This window comes from Lemur catta, chromosome 16 (assembly GCF_020740605.2).
Source record: "Lemur catta isolate mLemCat1 chromosome 16, mLemCat1.pri, whole genome shotgun sequence".
Lineage (NCBI taxonomy): Eukaryota > Metazoa > Chordata > Mammalia > Primates > Lemuridae > Lemur > Lemur catta.
In genome coordinates this window covers 1,481,489-1,498,398 of record NC_059143.1, presented here as the reverse complement: position 1 = coordinate 1,498,398, position 16,910 = coordinate 1,481,489, and the positions used below count along the sequence as shown (strand labels likewise).

The window sequence follows — 16,910 nt, the reverse complement described above, 5'->3', positions numbered from 1 at the left end:
ATGGTAGTGGGGGAGGGGATGCGGAGAGGTGAGAGAGGGCCATGTGGGGGCAAGTGACCCGGGTTGGTCAGGGACGGGCGGGAGCGTGCGCAAGGTGGCAGCGGTCAGGCCTGTGCCCCAGAGGGCAGAAGGGCGGACGCGGGAGGGGAGACGAGTGCCGTGCTGAGCGGTCCCTAGGGCCTGGCGTCCGACAACCCTGAGCTGCTTTTGAGGCAACTCCTGGGCCCTCGGATCAGGTTCCAGCAGGCCATGGGGGCATAAAAGATGATGGGGAGCCCGGTGTTTGGGGTGTCGCCAGATCTGCGTTTGACCAGTAAAGCTGGATGTGAGGCCAGGGGGCTGGACACTTGGGGGGAAAGCTCAGAGATCTGCGGGGTGGCAGAGCCCTGTGGCCCTGGCTCTCCCCGAAACGGGTGGGCTCCTGTCCCCCGCCAGGACCTCGGGGACTGGAAGAGTGGGGTGACAGTGGGTGACAACAAATGGTTACTGTGGACGTAGAGCAGCAGTTACGCCAGGGCCAGCCAGAGTGGAGATCGGGAGGTCAAGGGGCTGGGGGGCATGGAGGGTGGTTGCAGAATTTGGGAAGAGCGGCAAGCCCGTGACCAAGGGCACGGAGGGCTGGGCCAGGCTGGTAGGGCAGCAGAGGAGGGGTGGGACGGAGAAAGGGATCCAGCCAAGGTGTCCCCCTCAGGCCACCCCCACCTTGGCCACCAGAGGGAGTTTTCTAAAATTAAGTGTGGGCTCACACCAGATGGGCCCTCCTCAAGGCAGGCCACGCTCAGGAGCTAGAATTCCAAGCAGGGATGAACCGTAGTAGTAAAGTGATTCCCAGACAGGCAAGTCCTCAAAAAATTTGCCTCCTTGCTATAGTCTGAATGTTTGTACACTCCAAAATTCATATGTTGAAATTCTAATTCCTAATGTGAAGGTATTAGGAGATGGGGCCTTTGGGAGGTGATTAGGTCACGAGAGTAGAGCCATCGTGAATGTGATTAGTGCCCTTACAGAACAGGCCGCAGAGAGGTCTCTCGTGCCTTCTGTCCTGCGAGGACACAGTGAGAAGACTGCCATGTTTGCACCAGCAAGTGGGCCCTTACCAGACACCAAATCTGCTGGTCCCTTGAGGTTGTACTTCCCAGCCTCCAGGACTGTGGGAAATAAATGTTTTTTTATAAGCCACCCAGTCTGTGGTGCTTTGTTACCGCAGCTTGAATGGACAAAGTCACCTCCCGAGCGCCTTTTCTCGAGCAGGATGTGCTCCACGAGAACAAACAAGGAAACTGAGGAGGAGGAAGACAGACAGGAAACAGGAGCCCAATCCAGAAAACATGGCCAGAGAATCCCATGGAGGAGGGTGAGAAGTGACTCCGGGTGACAGCTCTGCTCCAGACATGGGGGCGACTGCACCATGCTGCAGCAGTGCCACCCGGGAGGTAGACTGTCATCACCAAGACCCCACTTCCATCAGGCCATCTTTTTAACCGAGGACAGAATGCCCAGGAGAGCTTGGCCCAGGTTCTCAGCAGGACTTGGCTCGTCCTGACCACACGCTGGTGAGGGTCTCTCCCTTCCTGCTCTGCTGAGGGCACGCACATCACCCACAGAAGTCTCCAGCTTTTCCCCAAGAGCTGGAGGGAGGCCATGTGAGCCTAGGAGCAGAAGGTACAGGACAACCCTGCCCTGACCGTGTTTCTGCTGCGTGTCGAGTACCTGGCCCACACCTCAGCCCCGCGGCCACACGACTCCCTCGTGACCCTGCTCATACCCTTCCCAGAGGGGCCTTGTCAACACCCAGAGAAGCGGAAGTCAGACCACGACCTGGAGACTGACCCACTCACCTCCTCCCAGAGCCTTCGTCCTGCAGGGGCAGTGCCACCCTCTCCCTACGGCTAGTGCGGGCTTGCCCTCTGCTTTCAAAACTAGGCAGCTGTTGCTTGGGGACAGACACACAGCTAGAGCCACGAGGAACAGCAAAAGAACGAGCACAAATGTCGAGACAGTTGTCACCTCCCTGGCATAAGGATAAGAAATATTTCCTGGGTCTTGTCCAGATAAAAAGGTTCTGGCTGGTTTGCAGTCTCCTAATCTTAGAAGTTGCACTGGTCAGGGTTTGGTCAGTAAGACAGAGACCACTCTAGGCGTTCCCGGCAAGACTTGCCCCTCGTTGATTTATGAGGAGGCCTGGAGGGTGGGGGTCAGGGACAGCTCTGGGGGCTCTGGGTTCCTGCCAGCTCTCCAGAGTTGGGATTTTGGAGGAGCCACAGAAAACCACTGTTTGTGGCCACCACTGCCAGGAGTGCTGAGGTGGATGAGTTTTGGGGAGTACCATAGCAGAACCCGTCTGCTGAAGCCATGAGAGAAATAAACAATATGATTTCTGCCCTTCAGCTATCTTCCAGATCTCCCGTGAGTGCCTCTCACTGGTGGAATTTAACCTGGAAATGTAGTTCCCAGGTTTCTAACTTCTGTGATACAAGGGAGAACATAGAAGAGAACGGAAAAGTTGCTGAGTAGCCCACAGGTAATCCAGGACCGAGGCCCGACTGCAAGAAGACGTCATCATGCAAGCTGTGTGACGGCACTTACGTAGGGAGCCTAGATTCCAACCTCACAAACCTTCAGAACTCTGCCTTTGTTTCTGCCTGAGTGCATTAATAAAACCAGTAACTATCACAAGCTCATTGGGAAAAAAAATACAAACTTGGAAGTTTCACCCCTCTACGTGGCCTCCAGGCTCTGGGCAACCATCTTAAGCAGCATTGAGTGGCCCAGTCCCCTCCAGGTTCCGTGAACCCTCAGCAAGTCTCAAATCTGCATTTTGTTGTATCCTGTAGAGTAGCCCTCACTTTGTACTAGAAGCATGTGGGTCACAGGTGTGGACAACGCCAGTGGCTACTAACAAACAGCACTGCTCCCCCAGACACTACTGAGCTCTGGCAGAGTCCTCAAAATGCAAAGTACACTTAAAGAATGAGGTTAACAAAATCCAAACACATGAGAAAAAAATCGTATGTTCTTTATTGTCTTAAAATTGCATAGTAATTTGATTGTGCATGCTTTTAAATAGAGAGCAAGGTAGCCCATCTGACACTACTCTCTTGCATGGGACATTTCCAGCTGTTTTACTACGGACAGGGAGCAGGAATCAAAATGCTGCCTGGGCTTAGCAAGAACCTTGATCAGATTAAACAGAAGTTGGAGAGTTGGAGGGATCTGGGCTATAGATGAGGAGAAAATGTTGAAGGAAGTTGAGATTTCAACTGGACTTACAGGCGGCATGGGCAGATGGCTGGAGGGACTTCCTGATGTCAGGGGATGGGATTCAGGAGCAGCCTAAGGGGAGGAAAGGAGAAGGAGTCCAGAGGGTCAGTGCCCTGTGCTCAAATCTGAGATGAATGCCACCCGCCAGGAACGAGCCTGGAGATAGCGCACCGGGTAGCTAGGATGCATAGTCTGGGCGTTACCACGGCTACGGAAAGCCACATAGAAAAATAACTTAAACGCTATACAATCATCATTATAAATACTTTGTCTTTTAAAACTAACTAGTGTTGGTTTAAAAAGGTTCACAGTTACTCTGCAGAGAGCTGCATCTCTATTGCACAGTAGTGGAAAAGTTCGCTCTGATCCCCATGTGTAAACAATGATTCCCTTCTCCTCTGGCGACTCCAGGACACAGAGAAACAGTATTTGCTGTAAGCAAAAGCACTTGGGTACAAGGCACGTCGAAGCTGTCAAGCTCTACTGGGAGCACGCAGAACACGTGGGATGCCCACTTTCTCTTCCCACGTGGTATCCCTGCTGTCGGGACAGGTCTGCAGTCAGGCTGAAGGCGGTGACGGTCTCATCATGATCTCCTTCTCATTCCACGGTTACAGACTTGGCTAGATTTCTGGGGAAGTCAACCTAAAATGAAAGAGAGTGGCTGCTTAGGACCCCACAGAACTCAGCAAACTGCTATGTCTTAAGGACTGTCATCAGAGTGCTTGAAAACAAGGAGACAGATGTTCCTGGTCACCTCCAACCATGAGCTACCCAGAGACCTGCACCTTGGAAGCAGAGTCCTTATTACAGAAGCTGCATTTAACTGTACAATGTTTAATTCATTCAATAAACATCTATGTGCACCTAATATGTATCATGCTGTGTTAACACTATTAAAAGAATATGATCCCTGCTTTTAAAAACAGGTAGCTCAATTTGTACTCTTTAAAAAATTCACTTTTCTTGGAAGGATACACACAAATCCCACGTGACTTGTTAGTTTAGGGTAGGGGGTGGGAAGGAAATGGGATTGGGAATGGTTTAGAGAGTGAGCTTCAACTTTATGTGCAATGTCTTAATACATTTATATGTTAAAAAAAGATGAAACAAATACAACAAAATGTTAGCAAATGTCCATTCTGGATGGTATGTGCACATTCAGGTATTTATTATTCTTTATATTATTATGTATTTTTAAAAGCTTCTCAAAATAAAATTGTAATAAAACTTCTACTGTTTCTTTGCACAATGAATTGTGTGTTCTTAGACACTTGCTGGTGAGATCATAGATAACGCCTTCTCTAGAATATAATTTGGCAATATATGTTAGGAATGCAAAATGTTACATCATTTGCTAGACTAAGGACCAATTTTAAATGTGGGACAAAGTTATATGGACAAAGATGTTCACTGCTATGTTATTTGTGAAGACAAAGAGATAAGGAGCAGTTTAAATAATAGAAGACTAATTGCTAAGGAAGTCATAAGACTTCCTTATGAAGTCTTATGATGGAATATCACGCAATTAGATGTTTCCTGTAACAACAGCATAAAGATGTAAGACAATACTTGTAGGCTGGGCATGGTGGCTCACGCCTGTAATCCAGGCACTCTGGGAGGCTGAGGCGGGCGGATTGTTTGAGCTCAGGAGTTTGAGACCAGCCTGAGCAAGAGATTCCATCAGTACTAAAAATAGAAATTATATGGACAATTAAAAAAATATATAGAAAAGATTAGCTGGGCATGGTGGCACATGGCTGTAGTCCCAGCTACTCGGGAGGCGAGGCAGTAGGATTGCTTGAACCCAGGAGTTTGAGGTTGCTGTGAGCTGGGCTGATGCCACGGCACTCTAGCCTGGGCAACAAAGTGAGACTCTGTCTCAAAAAAAAAAAAAAAAAAGAGAGACAATACTTGTAATATAATAAAATGAAGATGCGAAATTTTATCCTTGATATAATATTGAAAATGTTAAAAATTACATGCACAGGAAAAAAACTGGAATAAAATATTAAATTTGCTAACTGCCTTTGGGTGATGAGGTTATGGTTTAATGATACAGTTTTTCTTCGTATATTTTACAGTTTCCAGCTTGTTTTCAGGGAGTATACACTGCTTTAAAAAGGAAGTTTCTTTAAATGAAAATTGTTTCTCTTATGACCATTTACTGCAAATAAGTATGCCGGAGAAGAACATGAAGGAACTGCGGGGCTGTGTCTGTCCTCTTTGCTGTGCTAGGTGCCATTCTCAGACGTACATCGTATCCTCGGAGAACGGCCAGGTGGAAGGAGAGGAGCTGCAGCGGGATCACGCTCAGGACACCCTGGAGGCAGTCCACGGTGCGGGGCAGCGAGATCGCTCTGTATGCAAACCTGGAACTCTCCGTGTCATCCTGGGAGCACAGTATGATCGGGCGACCCTGAAGCAGAGAGACGTGACCATGCAGCAGACCGTGTCAGACGGAGCAATCCCTCCCGCGCAGCAGAGCATCTGGAGTCAACATTACTTCTATGATAACGGTCATCTTTTGTTTTTGCTGGAATTATGGGACAGGTGATCAGTACGGGACACAGCGTTTGGTGTTTTTGGTGTGCATCTTCCCCTGGTAAGGGGACTGCCATCCTGCTGCATCACTCAGCACCCACTTGCCGGGTGGCTGCAGCGTGCCCTGTGAGAGGCAGCGCAGACCCGCTCCTGACTCTGATGGGCTCATCATCTAGTGGTGGGAAACAAAACCTAAACAAGCAAACCAATAAGTACAGATGAATTTCAGAGAAATGCTGCAAAGGCAACAAGGTAATGTGACTGGGAGACATGGGTGAGGTCTGGGAAGGCCTCTCAAAAAAGGAGACGTTTGGATTGAGACCTGAGTGGCAAGGGCCAACCTCTGCAGATCTGTGGGAGGAACATTCCAGGCAGAGGGAACAGCCAGTGCAAAGGCTCAGAGGCAGGAATGAGTTGGGCGTGAGTAGGAAACAGAAGGAAAGCTGGAGTGCCTGGAACTCAGTGAGAGGGAGGAAGGAGTCAGGTATTACAGGGTCGGGGGTCACGGTGGTTTGATGGGAAGCCACGGGAGGGTTTTAAGCAGGAAAGTGATGCGATTGTTCTTCATGCCATCTGTCTGGCCACTGTGCTGAGCCAGGTGGCAGCAGCTAGATGGAGCCCCTTGTTGGATTTCACCTCCCTGTAACTTCATGAGCCCCCAGGATGGAACTGTGGGGGTTCTGCCCTTCTCCCTCAGGGCAGCTGTCATTGTATAAAAATTTGGCTGGACTTTGTCCCTGGTTCCTGGGAGGGAACTTCTAAACCTTGGCTTTTCCAGGTGATAGAAGTGTCTTTTGTTATTCATGGGGGGCCCCCTGGACTTCACCTTACTTTATGCTAATCAGGTGACTCATCATGGCTTCAGGATTGGGGCTAACCGTGACACAAAGACCAACCATGTGATTAAAGGGTCGGGGCTCTGAGCCACATGCTGTCAGCCTGACCTCCCAACCTCCGGGGTGGAAGAGGGGCTGGAGACTGAGCTCAGGCACACGGCCAGTGAGCCGATCAAACGTGCCTACTTGACAAGACCCCAGTAAAACTCTGGACACTGAGGCCAGCAGCTCTGGTGAGCTCTCCGGTGGCGCACACTGCCGTGCTGGCAAAGTGGCACTTCCTAGGGACACAGAAAGCTTCACATCTGCGGCCCTCACACTGCCGGTCTTTTCTCTGGTGCTGGTCATGATTTGCATCTTTTATAATAAAACTGTCGTAGTAAGTATAGCATTTTCTGAGTTCTATGAGTCATTCTAGAGAATTCCTGAATCTGAGGGGAGCACCGGAACTCTGGAATCTGTAGCTGGCTGGTCAGGAGCGAGGGCAGTCTTCTGGAGGACTGACCTGGCCCTGTGGGACCCGACCTGACTCCGTGCAGTGAGCACGCGGTGGGAGGCGCCGCCCATGCCCCCTGGCAGGAGCACCTCCTCTGCTGCCAGGCCAGCAGGCTGGGCCACCGTGGGCACTACTCACAGAGGGCCCAGGAGAATGGGAGGGAGGCGCCCTAGCCCAGGGGAGAGCCCTCACCTGGCGGGCCGTGACCTGCTGCAAGGCGTTCTGGCACTTGGCAAAGCAAGGGTCCTTCATGATGACCATGATGACGGGCATCTGCTTGTCGACCAGCGCCAGAGGCCCGTGCTTCAGCTCCCCAGCCAGGATGCCTTCTGAGTGCATGTAGGTGATCTCTTTAATTTTCTGGGGAAACAGGAAGTGGGATGAGAGGTACACTAGGCAGACAGGTGGCTGGAGCTTATCAGCCAGAGGGGAAGAAGGGCAGCAGGGGAGGTGTGACCCTGGAGGGCAAAGAGCTGAAGGTGGCAAGGCAGACGATGTGGGCCACAGTGTGGTTGACAGCACTGAGGATGCCTGGCAAGGGCAGAGAAGTGGTCTGGCTGCTGCCCAGGGCATGCACAAAGCCCAGCACACAGCCTCTGTGTCCCCAGATCAGCCACCCCCTGGACAGCCAAGTCGGAGTCAGCCTATATGGCCCTCTTCGCCTCTGCAGTCAGCCCCCGGGCCTCTGCAATTAGCATGTGTCATGACGGCATTGCATTCCGCTTAGACATACCTTCAGTCAGTTATGTGACGAAGCAGGCCCCTAATTTCAGACCACTAGTAACTTCTAAAGGGTTGCTCAAACTGACCTGTGGAGCAAAGCTGCACACACTGCGGCATCATTTGAATTTTTTCCTACGCTTAGGTAGATCTATTTCTATTCAGTCACCATGAAATCTACACCATTGAAATGGTGAGAACGTCGAAGAAAACATCTCTCAACTCCCCTAGGACTATTTATTTGGGTCAGGGAAAGGCTCTAAGGGGTGTGGCTCCACTCTGGAGGCTGCAGACCACTGGGGCACTGGCCTCCAGGTGACCACAGAGGGGCCAGTAACGGGTGCCAGCAGTAGCCTAGACGCGTCTTTCTTTCCCCACAGACTCACTTGGAGGCACAGTTGAACATGCGTCTTTCGCCAGCACACTCAGCCACTGTACCTGGGCTCCCCACCCAGGCGACTGACCTATCTGGGGGCTGACAATGCGCCCCTGAGGAGCAGGGTGCCAGCCCCGCATTCCTCAGAATCTCCATGGGCTGGGTGTGGGGGCTGGAGCCCACTGAGGTCAGGCTTGCGCTCTTGGCTGAGACAGCCTGAAGTAAGCTCTGGGTGTTTCTTGTGAACCACTAGCAACTGGCATGGTCTTTCAAATGGGGTTGGTGGGGAGGGAACAGACGCTTCCATGGGGAGAGGATGGAGCAAAGCTGGCAATGGATAATGCCCTCGTCAGGTGCCTGGAACACTGTCTCCCTGCTCCCTGGGCAGAGTGTTTGGATCCATAACCTGCGAGCTGACAGTGACCCTGCCTCGCTATGTGCCCGTGCTCTTGGCAGCCTTGTGGCCGTGGCCCCTTGCCCCTGCTCCACCAGCTTTCTCTTAGCAGCCTGGATCTTTACTGCAGCAGGGGCAAACAGCCCATCACCAATTTTTAAAAACTGCATGGCCTTCGAAGCTCATTCGTGCAGGATCTCAAACTCCTCTCGGGAGGGAAATTCTGCAGAGACCTCCACCCTGCCCTTCTGGTCTGCCAAGATCCTCCCACACTGTGGTGGTGGACAGAAGCAAAGGCCACATGGATCTGGGTTCCATTCTGTTCCTCCCTGTCACTTGAGTGACATACTTCACCTGGAGGCTTAGTTTCCCGCTGGGTGAAATGTGCGCAGGAACTGCCAGCCTCTAGGAGACAACCAGGAAGCATGTGTGAGCTGCTCTCAGCAGCCTGGCACTGGCCGGACACCTGGAGGAACTCGCCCAGAGATGCCCTTCCCCTTTCTCTCCAGCAGATTGGGAGCTCCCTGGGGGGAGGGCACCTGCCTCACCCATCTCTGTGTCCCCAGGGCTAGAAACCTGGTCAGGAACTGATGCTTAGTGCAGGCTCGAGGGGCGGCCCAGGAGCCCTCCAGGAGCCCTCCTTCCCACCGTGCCTGCCCTCACATTGCCCAAGGGCTGTACAGCGGCCGGGGAGGTGGGGCTGGGCAGGGGGCTCACCAGGGCTCCTTCCAGGCACGTGGCGTAGTTGTAGCCCCGCCCCATCACCAGAAGCGACCTCTGTGTGTAGAGCTCCAGGGCCAGGTCGTGGATCTGCTCGTCCAGTAACAACACCTCCTTGATCAGCTCTAAGCCGTGCACAGAGCAAAGGGAGAGAGCCAGTCATTCTGATTTTAAAACAATATTCATGAAGAAAAATTATGGCGATTCATAGATGTGTGAATACTTTCTCGAGCACCGCTAAGGCAGGTAGGGAAGTATTATCTCTAGCTCCATTTTGCAGGTAAGGCAACTGAGGCTCAGGGGAGAGAAATCACCAGCTGGCAAGACACAGAGCTGACACTCCACGCTGGTGTCCCCTTTCTTGGCCAAGTGCTGTGTTTGAAGACAAAGCCAGTGTGGGGGGCCAGTGGTTCTCAAACTTGTTGGTCTCAGACTCCTCTATATTCTTAAAAATTATTGTGAATCCCTGATAGCCTTTGTTTTTGTGGGTTATATATATCAATATTTGCCATATTATAAATTACACTGAGAAATTCTAAAATATTATTAATTCATTTAGAAATAACAATAATACACCCATTACATTACTATTTAAAAAAATAGTGAAAAGAGTGGTATTGTTACACATTTTTGCAAATCTTTTTAATGTCTGACTTTTTAATAAAAAATAATTGACTCTCACATCTGTTTCTGCAGTCAATCTGCTGTGGCAGGTTCTTCTAGTTGAAGTATAGGATTAAAATCCAGCCTCATAGAACTGTGAGTATTGTTCTCTGATATTACAGTACACCTAACTTGAGAAACAATAGTTTCTTAAGAGGGTAGTTGTCAATATGTAATCTAAAATTATATCAGTAGTTTTCTACTTTGTTACATTAAAATTTACTGGTCTATCTTGTACTTTTAAATGGATCATTTACACATGCATAATTTTGTAACATCATGCATTGGCCACAAAGTTATGCAAATCTTCTTAAAATAGATAAACATTTTCTAAGTCACCAGGATCTCATCAGAGAAGTCTTTGAATGTTGGGAAGTAATCAAGCTCACGGTGGCAGATACGAGTTTTACAAAATTCTAAGTTTCATTTGAAAGCTCGTAGTTTATCACTGGCAACAAATACTATCAGTTGTTTTTACTGATGTGTCAAGATAACTGTTAATTTTGAGAAAATGTCTGCTAAATACCCAAATAAGCTTGCTATTCAAACAATCCCAAGGGTGCTTTTCTTTGAAACAACCATCATTCTCCAGGGTGAGCAGAAGTGCTCTATGCAGACTTCCCGTTTTATCACAGAATGTTAAAAAGGACAGCAGTGTACAGACCAACGTTTTGTGCGGCCTCATCAAGGAGGCCCTCCGGTGAACGGGGTGTGTGTGGTGTGAAGAGCACAAGACCACCAGGTCTCAAGTGTGCTAAGGCACCGGGTGTAGCCACCCCAGGCAAAAAAGTCATATTATTATAACTAATGTGTTACTACGTAAATCGTTTTGACTGAAAGGGCCTGACAGACCCCCAGGTCCTGTGGACCACATCTTGAGAACCGCTGGCTTAGAGAGCAGAAGAGAGTCCTGTTTTGCACGGTTATAACCTAGCTTGAAGTAAGAGTGCTTTTCTTGTCAATCAACTTTCAGCACGTTGTCTAGGCCAGATTTCAGACCGCAGGCCTTAGGTATTGACCAAGGCGGAGACCGGCCGGTAAACAGGTCACTTCACATCACGAGATATGTTATAAAGAAAAGAAATGGCTAATGTTTAAGGAAGTGCTGGGGAACAGGGTTGGGGACTCTTGGGGTGATACTGGAGCTGAGGCCTGGGAGATGAGAAGCTGCTGGCTGTACGAAAAGCTGGAGGAAGAGGGTATCGGCAGAGGAGAGAGCCAGTGCAAAGGCCCTGTGGCGGGACAAGCGCTTGACACCACTGAGGATCCGAAGGTCAAGGTAGCAGCCAGCCCAGGGAGTGGGAGGGAGCAGAGGAGGCAGAGGCAGTGGACTCAGCGTGCAGGGCTCCAGGGCCTGGCGAGGAGTGTGGATTTTAACCTTGGCCCAGTGGGCGCTGCTGGAAGGATTCAGTGGTGACCAGGAAGTTTTAGGAGGAGGGAGTAATTAATATCATCGAGTACAGGAGAGTCAAGGAAGAGAGTGGCCCGAAAGAGTCCACTGGATTTGAAGCTATGGGAAGTCAAGTTGTGGAACATACCAGGTAAAGATCTCAGGCCACGGATGATCTCTTGCCTCCGGTTTTGTAGAGAAATTCTGTCTTCGGACATCATCAAACCAAACATCACCAGAGAGATGAACTGACTGGTGTAAGCCTGCAGGCAAAGGAGGAGGCGGCCAGAGCTTTGAAACAAGCATCTCAAAGAGGCTGAAAGAGCTAAAGGCCAACATGGAAAGGATGGGAAGACAATGTAGGAACAAAATGACACTATAAATGAAGAGACAGAAATCACTAGAAAAAGGAAAGAGAGGCAGCATCGCTGGTGTGTCAGGGCACGACTGCCCGCCACATGCACACCAGAGAAGGGTGGATTCCAGGCAGCCCAGGCCTCTGGCCCACCCGCCCAGGCTCCTCCCGAAGCAGAGCATGCTGTTCCTTCTACCTTGGTGCTGGCCACGCCGATCTCCGGCCCCGCGTTGATATGGACACCACAGTCGGTCTCCCGGGAGATGGAGCTGCCCACGGTGTTAGTGACGCCCACAGTCAGGGCGCGGCGGTCCTTGCAGTATCGCAGAGCCAGGAGCGTGTCTGCAGTCTCACCTGCGCACAGGGCCCTTTCAGTGCGTGCTGCCAGCCTGAACACCACCCCCGGCCCCACCCCCACTCCGTTCCGGGCTCTTACATCAGAGCCCGAGGCACAGGCAGGCTGGGGGTGTTCAGAAAGCAAAATGCACACTCAATAATTTTTTCGTTGATTGTTAGATTGAAGATGTTGTTATTATTTATGTGACAAGCACTTTCTCATCCACTATTTCATTTAAATCTTATGACAGCCGTGTGGGGGCTATTGTCCCCACTTTCCTTTGGAGGATAAGGGGCTCAGAGACAGGAGAAAATCAGTGCCAGGTGGGCCTGGCTCCCAAGGCCCCTTCCGCCACTCTAAGCTGCCTTATTCAGCATGTGCTGAGATGTAACAGATTTAACATTTAAAAATCAGGAATGCCCCCAAAGGGTGTTTCCCAAATAGATCTTGTTTGAAAGGAAGCACTTCTTGCAGCCTCCCAGTGCGGACTCAAATTGTTTCTAGAATAAAGCTAAAGAGGTTCATGCATAAACTCCCTATGTCTGTACATTGTAAAGAACTCAGACTAAATTAAATATGAGCCATACCATAAAATCAAAACCGCTTGAATTCACATAAGTTGCTGGAGGCTGCTCTGTCTGCAAGGTCTCTGCTCCTGGCTGTGCCTGTCCTAGCGTCTGCAGGGCAGGCTGGCATTGCCATGTGCTGCCGCATGGCCCAATTCTCCTCTCCCTTGTTCTCTTCAGGTTGCTTAGTTTATGGCACTAGGGTGCCATGTGGCACTTCCTCAGCCCCAACCGTGGGGGCCGGGGGAGGATGACGGGGAAGGGGGCTCTGTCTTCAGCTGCCTTCCCGCCCCAGGTTTTGACAGGTTTTTCCCAATCTCGTTGCAGGGCTGAACCCCTCTGTACCCAGAGACTCGGGAGCTGAGCTGCCGCTGCATTATTTTCACATCAGAGCCACCTCTGTTCTGTCGCTAATGGCTGATGAGATCAAAAACCTAAAGGCAAATGTGGTGGCTCCCGGGTAACGGGGCGGTCAGCCAGAGGATGGGTACATCTGTGTCAGTTTTTCTTAGCTTGTCATCAAAATGGAAATGGTATTAAGATTTGACATGGAAGCAGTATTAAAAGCCCCAATAGATGTTAGAGCATTACTGTCAACTTTTTAGTTGTGGTAATGACATTGTGGTTATGTTTTTTCCTTTTATCATTTTAATCATACATCCTGACATATTTGTGGATGAAATAACATGATGTCTGGTCTGGGATTGGCTCCAGAATAACCTAGCACAGGGGAAGGTCAGTGTGGGTGTGGATGGCAGTTATTGGCTGTGTTGATAATTGCTGAGGCTGGGCGATTCGTTACACGAATATGTCTACTTTTACAAAGGTTTGGAATTCTCCATAATCAAAACATTTCAAAAATCATTCTAGAGCTCAAGCGGACTGCAAGCATATGGCCAGGGGTCACTTCCCTGGAGCAAGTGTCCAAGCCTAGCACTAGGATGGCACCGAGGGGCGTTTGCTCACTTCAGGGACAGGCGGGCCCTAAACCAGGGCAGTGTCTCCCACGCGCCCCTGCCTGGTGGCATGGGCACTCACTGCACACCGAGGCCACACTGAGAACCCGGTGTGACTCTCAACCTAGCAGAATTTTGAAGATTTTTTTCTCCATGAAGTTAAATCCAAGTTTCTCTTTATGGAAGTAATACAGCTAGTAATGAAGAAATGATAGAATTAGAGTAATCAATTTATGAACTCCTAATTATTAATAACTCTAATCAAGAACCATCAATGGCTGTTGCAACTAAGAGGTCAAAAGCTGAGGACAGCTTTTACTGGATGGATAAGGCTGGCAACACTTGAACCCCTCATGGATTTTAGCACAAAAAGAGAGAAAAATGAGACATTATGTGCCTCTTGGTGAGTAGTCACTGAAGTCTTGAACTTGGACTGGCAGGAGGAGGGAGAAGCCAGGGAGCAGGGGAAACCAATGGACCTGGATTCCCAGCCCAGTTCCAGCATGGCCTTGGACATACCTTGCCCTTTCTGAGCAACCGTGACAGTAACTGACGGCTCCAAGAGTTAAATGACCCAATGCACGAGCGAGCATGGGGCGCAAGGTAGGTGCATAGAGGACTTAACTGGATGGAGGAGGGAGGGAGCTATCTGGTATGCCACAGAGAGGAGAGAGCCCAGAGCTGACCTAATGCCTACCTGGCCACACGGCCCTATCCCTTACCTGATTGACTTATGAAAAAGCAAACGTCATCCCTGAACACAGGTGTGTTCCTGTCCAGAAAATCACTAGCAAGTTCAACCATCACAGGGAGCTCAGTCAGTTCCTCCAACACTTGCCGAGTCTGAAGCCAACAAGAATGGGGACTAAAGTCAGTCACAGGCTCTACGGGAACACAGGGCAGCTGAGCTTCCAGGGACAGTTTGTGATATGGCGCCTCACTAGCGCTGTCATGGTGGTGAGGGGATTTCAGTCACTCACACCTTGCAGAAGAAAGGGCCCTGTGCCACGTCTCATGCTGGCGCATGGCAGTGGGGCAAGGGCTTTGCAAACGCAGAAGGCCAAACGCATGACAAAACGGAAGGCCAGTGTGTCATCCTGACAGCCAATTTCCCTTCACTCTCAGGGGTCCAGTGTGTTGCACTTACAGCCACGGCAGCGTGGTAGCTGGTCCCACAGCCAATCACGATGAGCCGCCGGCATCTTCGAATCTCCTTCAAGTGGTCCTTCAAGCCGCCCAGGAGCACTGCGGGCACACGGCAAGGTGTCAGGGCTGACTGCACAGTGCAGGCAGAGGCGCCCGGCTGAGTATAGGAATTACCTGTGTTGCTCTCAAAATTCACCCGACCTCTCATGGTATTGAAAACCGATTCTGGCTGTTCAAAGATCTCCTTCTGCATAAAGGCACTGAAGTTACCTGGTCAAATAAACATCAACAAGACCGGTCAGTTTCAATTTAGTTACATTTCCACTGCGTGACTTTTAATCAGGAGGAAAAGTAGCTATGGGACAGTGATAGTGACACGCGTGGAAAGCCCACTGCAGGGACTGTCCTGGCCGGAATGAGGACTATCTCTACTTTACATATTAGATCCTGAAGCTTGAGGAAGGCAGGGATTTGCTTGGGGCACGTAAGTAAACAAATGGTGTGGCTGGTCCTGCTGGGCCAGGCTCCCCTTAAGGCCAGAGGAAAGTAAAATGCTTGACTTCCAAAAAGCTGTCCTCTTAGGGAAGTACAAATTAAGCCAGCCCAAAGAAACAGACAATTTTCTTTTTTAATAGATAACCTCCTAGTTCTGTAATAAAAACCCAAATCAAAATCTTCCTAGCCGCACATGCATTTCTGGGCTCTGGTTGGAATGGGATTGGACGGTAGCCAAGGGACGACCCGGCTACAGCATGTTCAAGCCCCTGATGGAGGTGTGGCACCTGTCGCTCCGGCGGCACCCAGACTTGGTGAGCAAGGTTCTCTAGGATACATGCACTCGTGCTGCCCAACACTACCAGTGTGCCCTGCCTGCTGCCCACCACACAGCACGTGTACAAAGAACAAGTAAAGCAAGTGGGGGGGCGCAGGAAGGAGCCACGGCAGACACAGGATTAGAGGACTCCGAGGGCGCCATGTTTCAGTGGAGCTTGAGATGACTGCTGGGAACCAGGCCTAGGAGAACAGTGAGTGAAGGACCCCAGGTGGGTGAGGGACTGAGGCAGCCAGGCCAGGGCTGGCGGGCAGAGCATGAAGGGTCAAGTGTGGTAAGCCAGGCCTTGGCTCAGGTGGGGCGGGGGGGTTGTGGGCAGTGGCAGAGAGTTTGGGTTTTATTCTAAGAATGGCAGGAAGCCATCAGAAGGCTTTAAGCAGTGGGAGCATCACAGGGTCTGAGTCATGTTCTGAACAGTCTGTCAGGCTGCGCTGCGGGGTAGTGGTTGTAGGGGATGGAAGTGGGTGCAGAGACAGGCTCTCCTTGTGCGAGAAAGTGCTCCACAGCCCAAAGGAGAAATGATGCCTGGGGGTGGGAGTGTGTCCCGGGGAGTCAGCACAGGCAGGCCACGGATGTGCTGGAGGCGGCTCAAGCAGACAGGGGCCCCCTTGGAGGCACCAGGCCAGGCTCCCCACATCCTTTCAGCTGTGTGAGCCACAGGCCACCTGCAGCCCGCCCTGGTGGCCATGAGGGGCAGGAGGGCTATGGCCCCACCCAGGGCCGGGTGGAGTGTCGGGAGCTCCACCACAGGCAGCGGCCCCAAGGCTGCTCCACACGGCCCCTCGGAGGCACCTGCCTTTCATGATCTGCTGCAGTTCCATCTGCAAGGTCTGGATGGCTCGCGATGGGTCATCACTAGCCGAGCGCTTGATCCGGTGAATGGAAAGTTTCCCATCAGCCACGGCGGCAATGTCGTCGTCCTCCAGGAAAATGACCCTGTTGGTGTGCTCTATGATGGCGCTGGAGCAGGGAAACACAGGCATCATCACCGTCACACCTGCCCTTGGCAGTCACAGGCAGTAGTCGCTAGCTGTTTCCCAAGCGTGGGGTCCACATTGGTGGCGTTTTAGGGGGGACAGAGACACACCACACTAAAAACATCAATTCCCAGGTGAATCATCCCCCTTCTTCAGCCTCCCCCCAGAATTGTTCTGAAGCCAGTCCCCAACATCACATTGTTTCTTCTGTCAGCCCTTTAGCTTATATCTCTAAAGGATAAGGACTATTGTTTAACCTACTAAATGTCATTATCATATCTAAAGTTAACAGTGCTTCCTTCCCATCATCAAATATCCAGTATGTTCAAATTTCCCCAATA

The 16,910-nt window shown here is 50.8% G+C and overlaps 1 protein-coding gene across 1 annotated transcript in view; it reads right to left on the bottom strand.

Annotated features, from left to right (window-relative positions):
- Positions 1–2,995: 2,995 nt before the first annotated feature.
- Positions 2,996–16,910, bottom strand: part of GFPT2 (glutamine-fructose-6-phosphate transaminase 2) — a 41,177-nt gene continuing 27,262 nt past the window's right edge. The window contains exons 10-19 of the mRNA XM_045527708.1: positions 16,389–16,552; positions 14,935–15,030; positions 14,762–14,859; positions 14,337–14,457; positions 11,952–12,109; positions 11,549–11,663; positions 9,345–9,472; positions 7,330–7,497; positions 5,519–5,680; positions 2,996–3,906 (exon numbers count right to left, since the gene is read on the bottom strand). Coding sequence (XP_045383664.1) covers positions 3,862–3,906; positions 5,519–5,680; positions 7,330–7,497; positions 9,345–9,472; positions 11,549–11,663; positions 11,952–12,109; positions 14,337–14,457; positions 14,762–14,859; positions 14,935–15,030; positions 16,389–16,552 — 1,255 coding nt within the window. The 3' untranslated portion in view covers positions 2,996–3,861. The remainder of the gene's footprint in view (positions 3,907–5,518; positions 5,681–7,329; positions 7,498–9,344; positions 9,473–11,548; positions 11,664–11,951; positions 12,110–14,336; positions 14,458–14,761; positions 14,860–14,934; positions 15,031–16,388; positions 16,553–16,910) is intronic.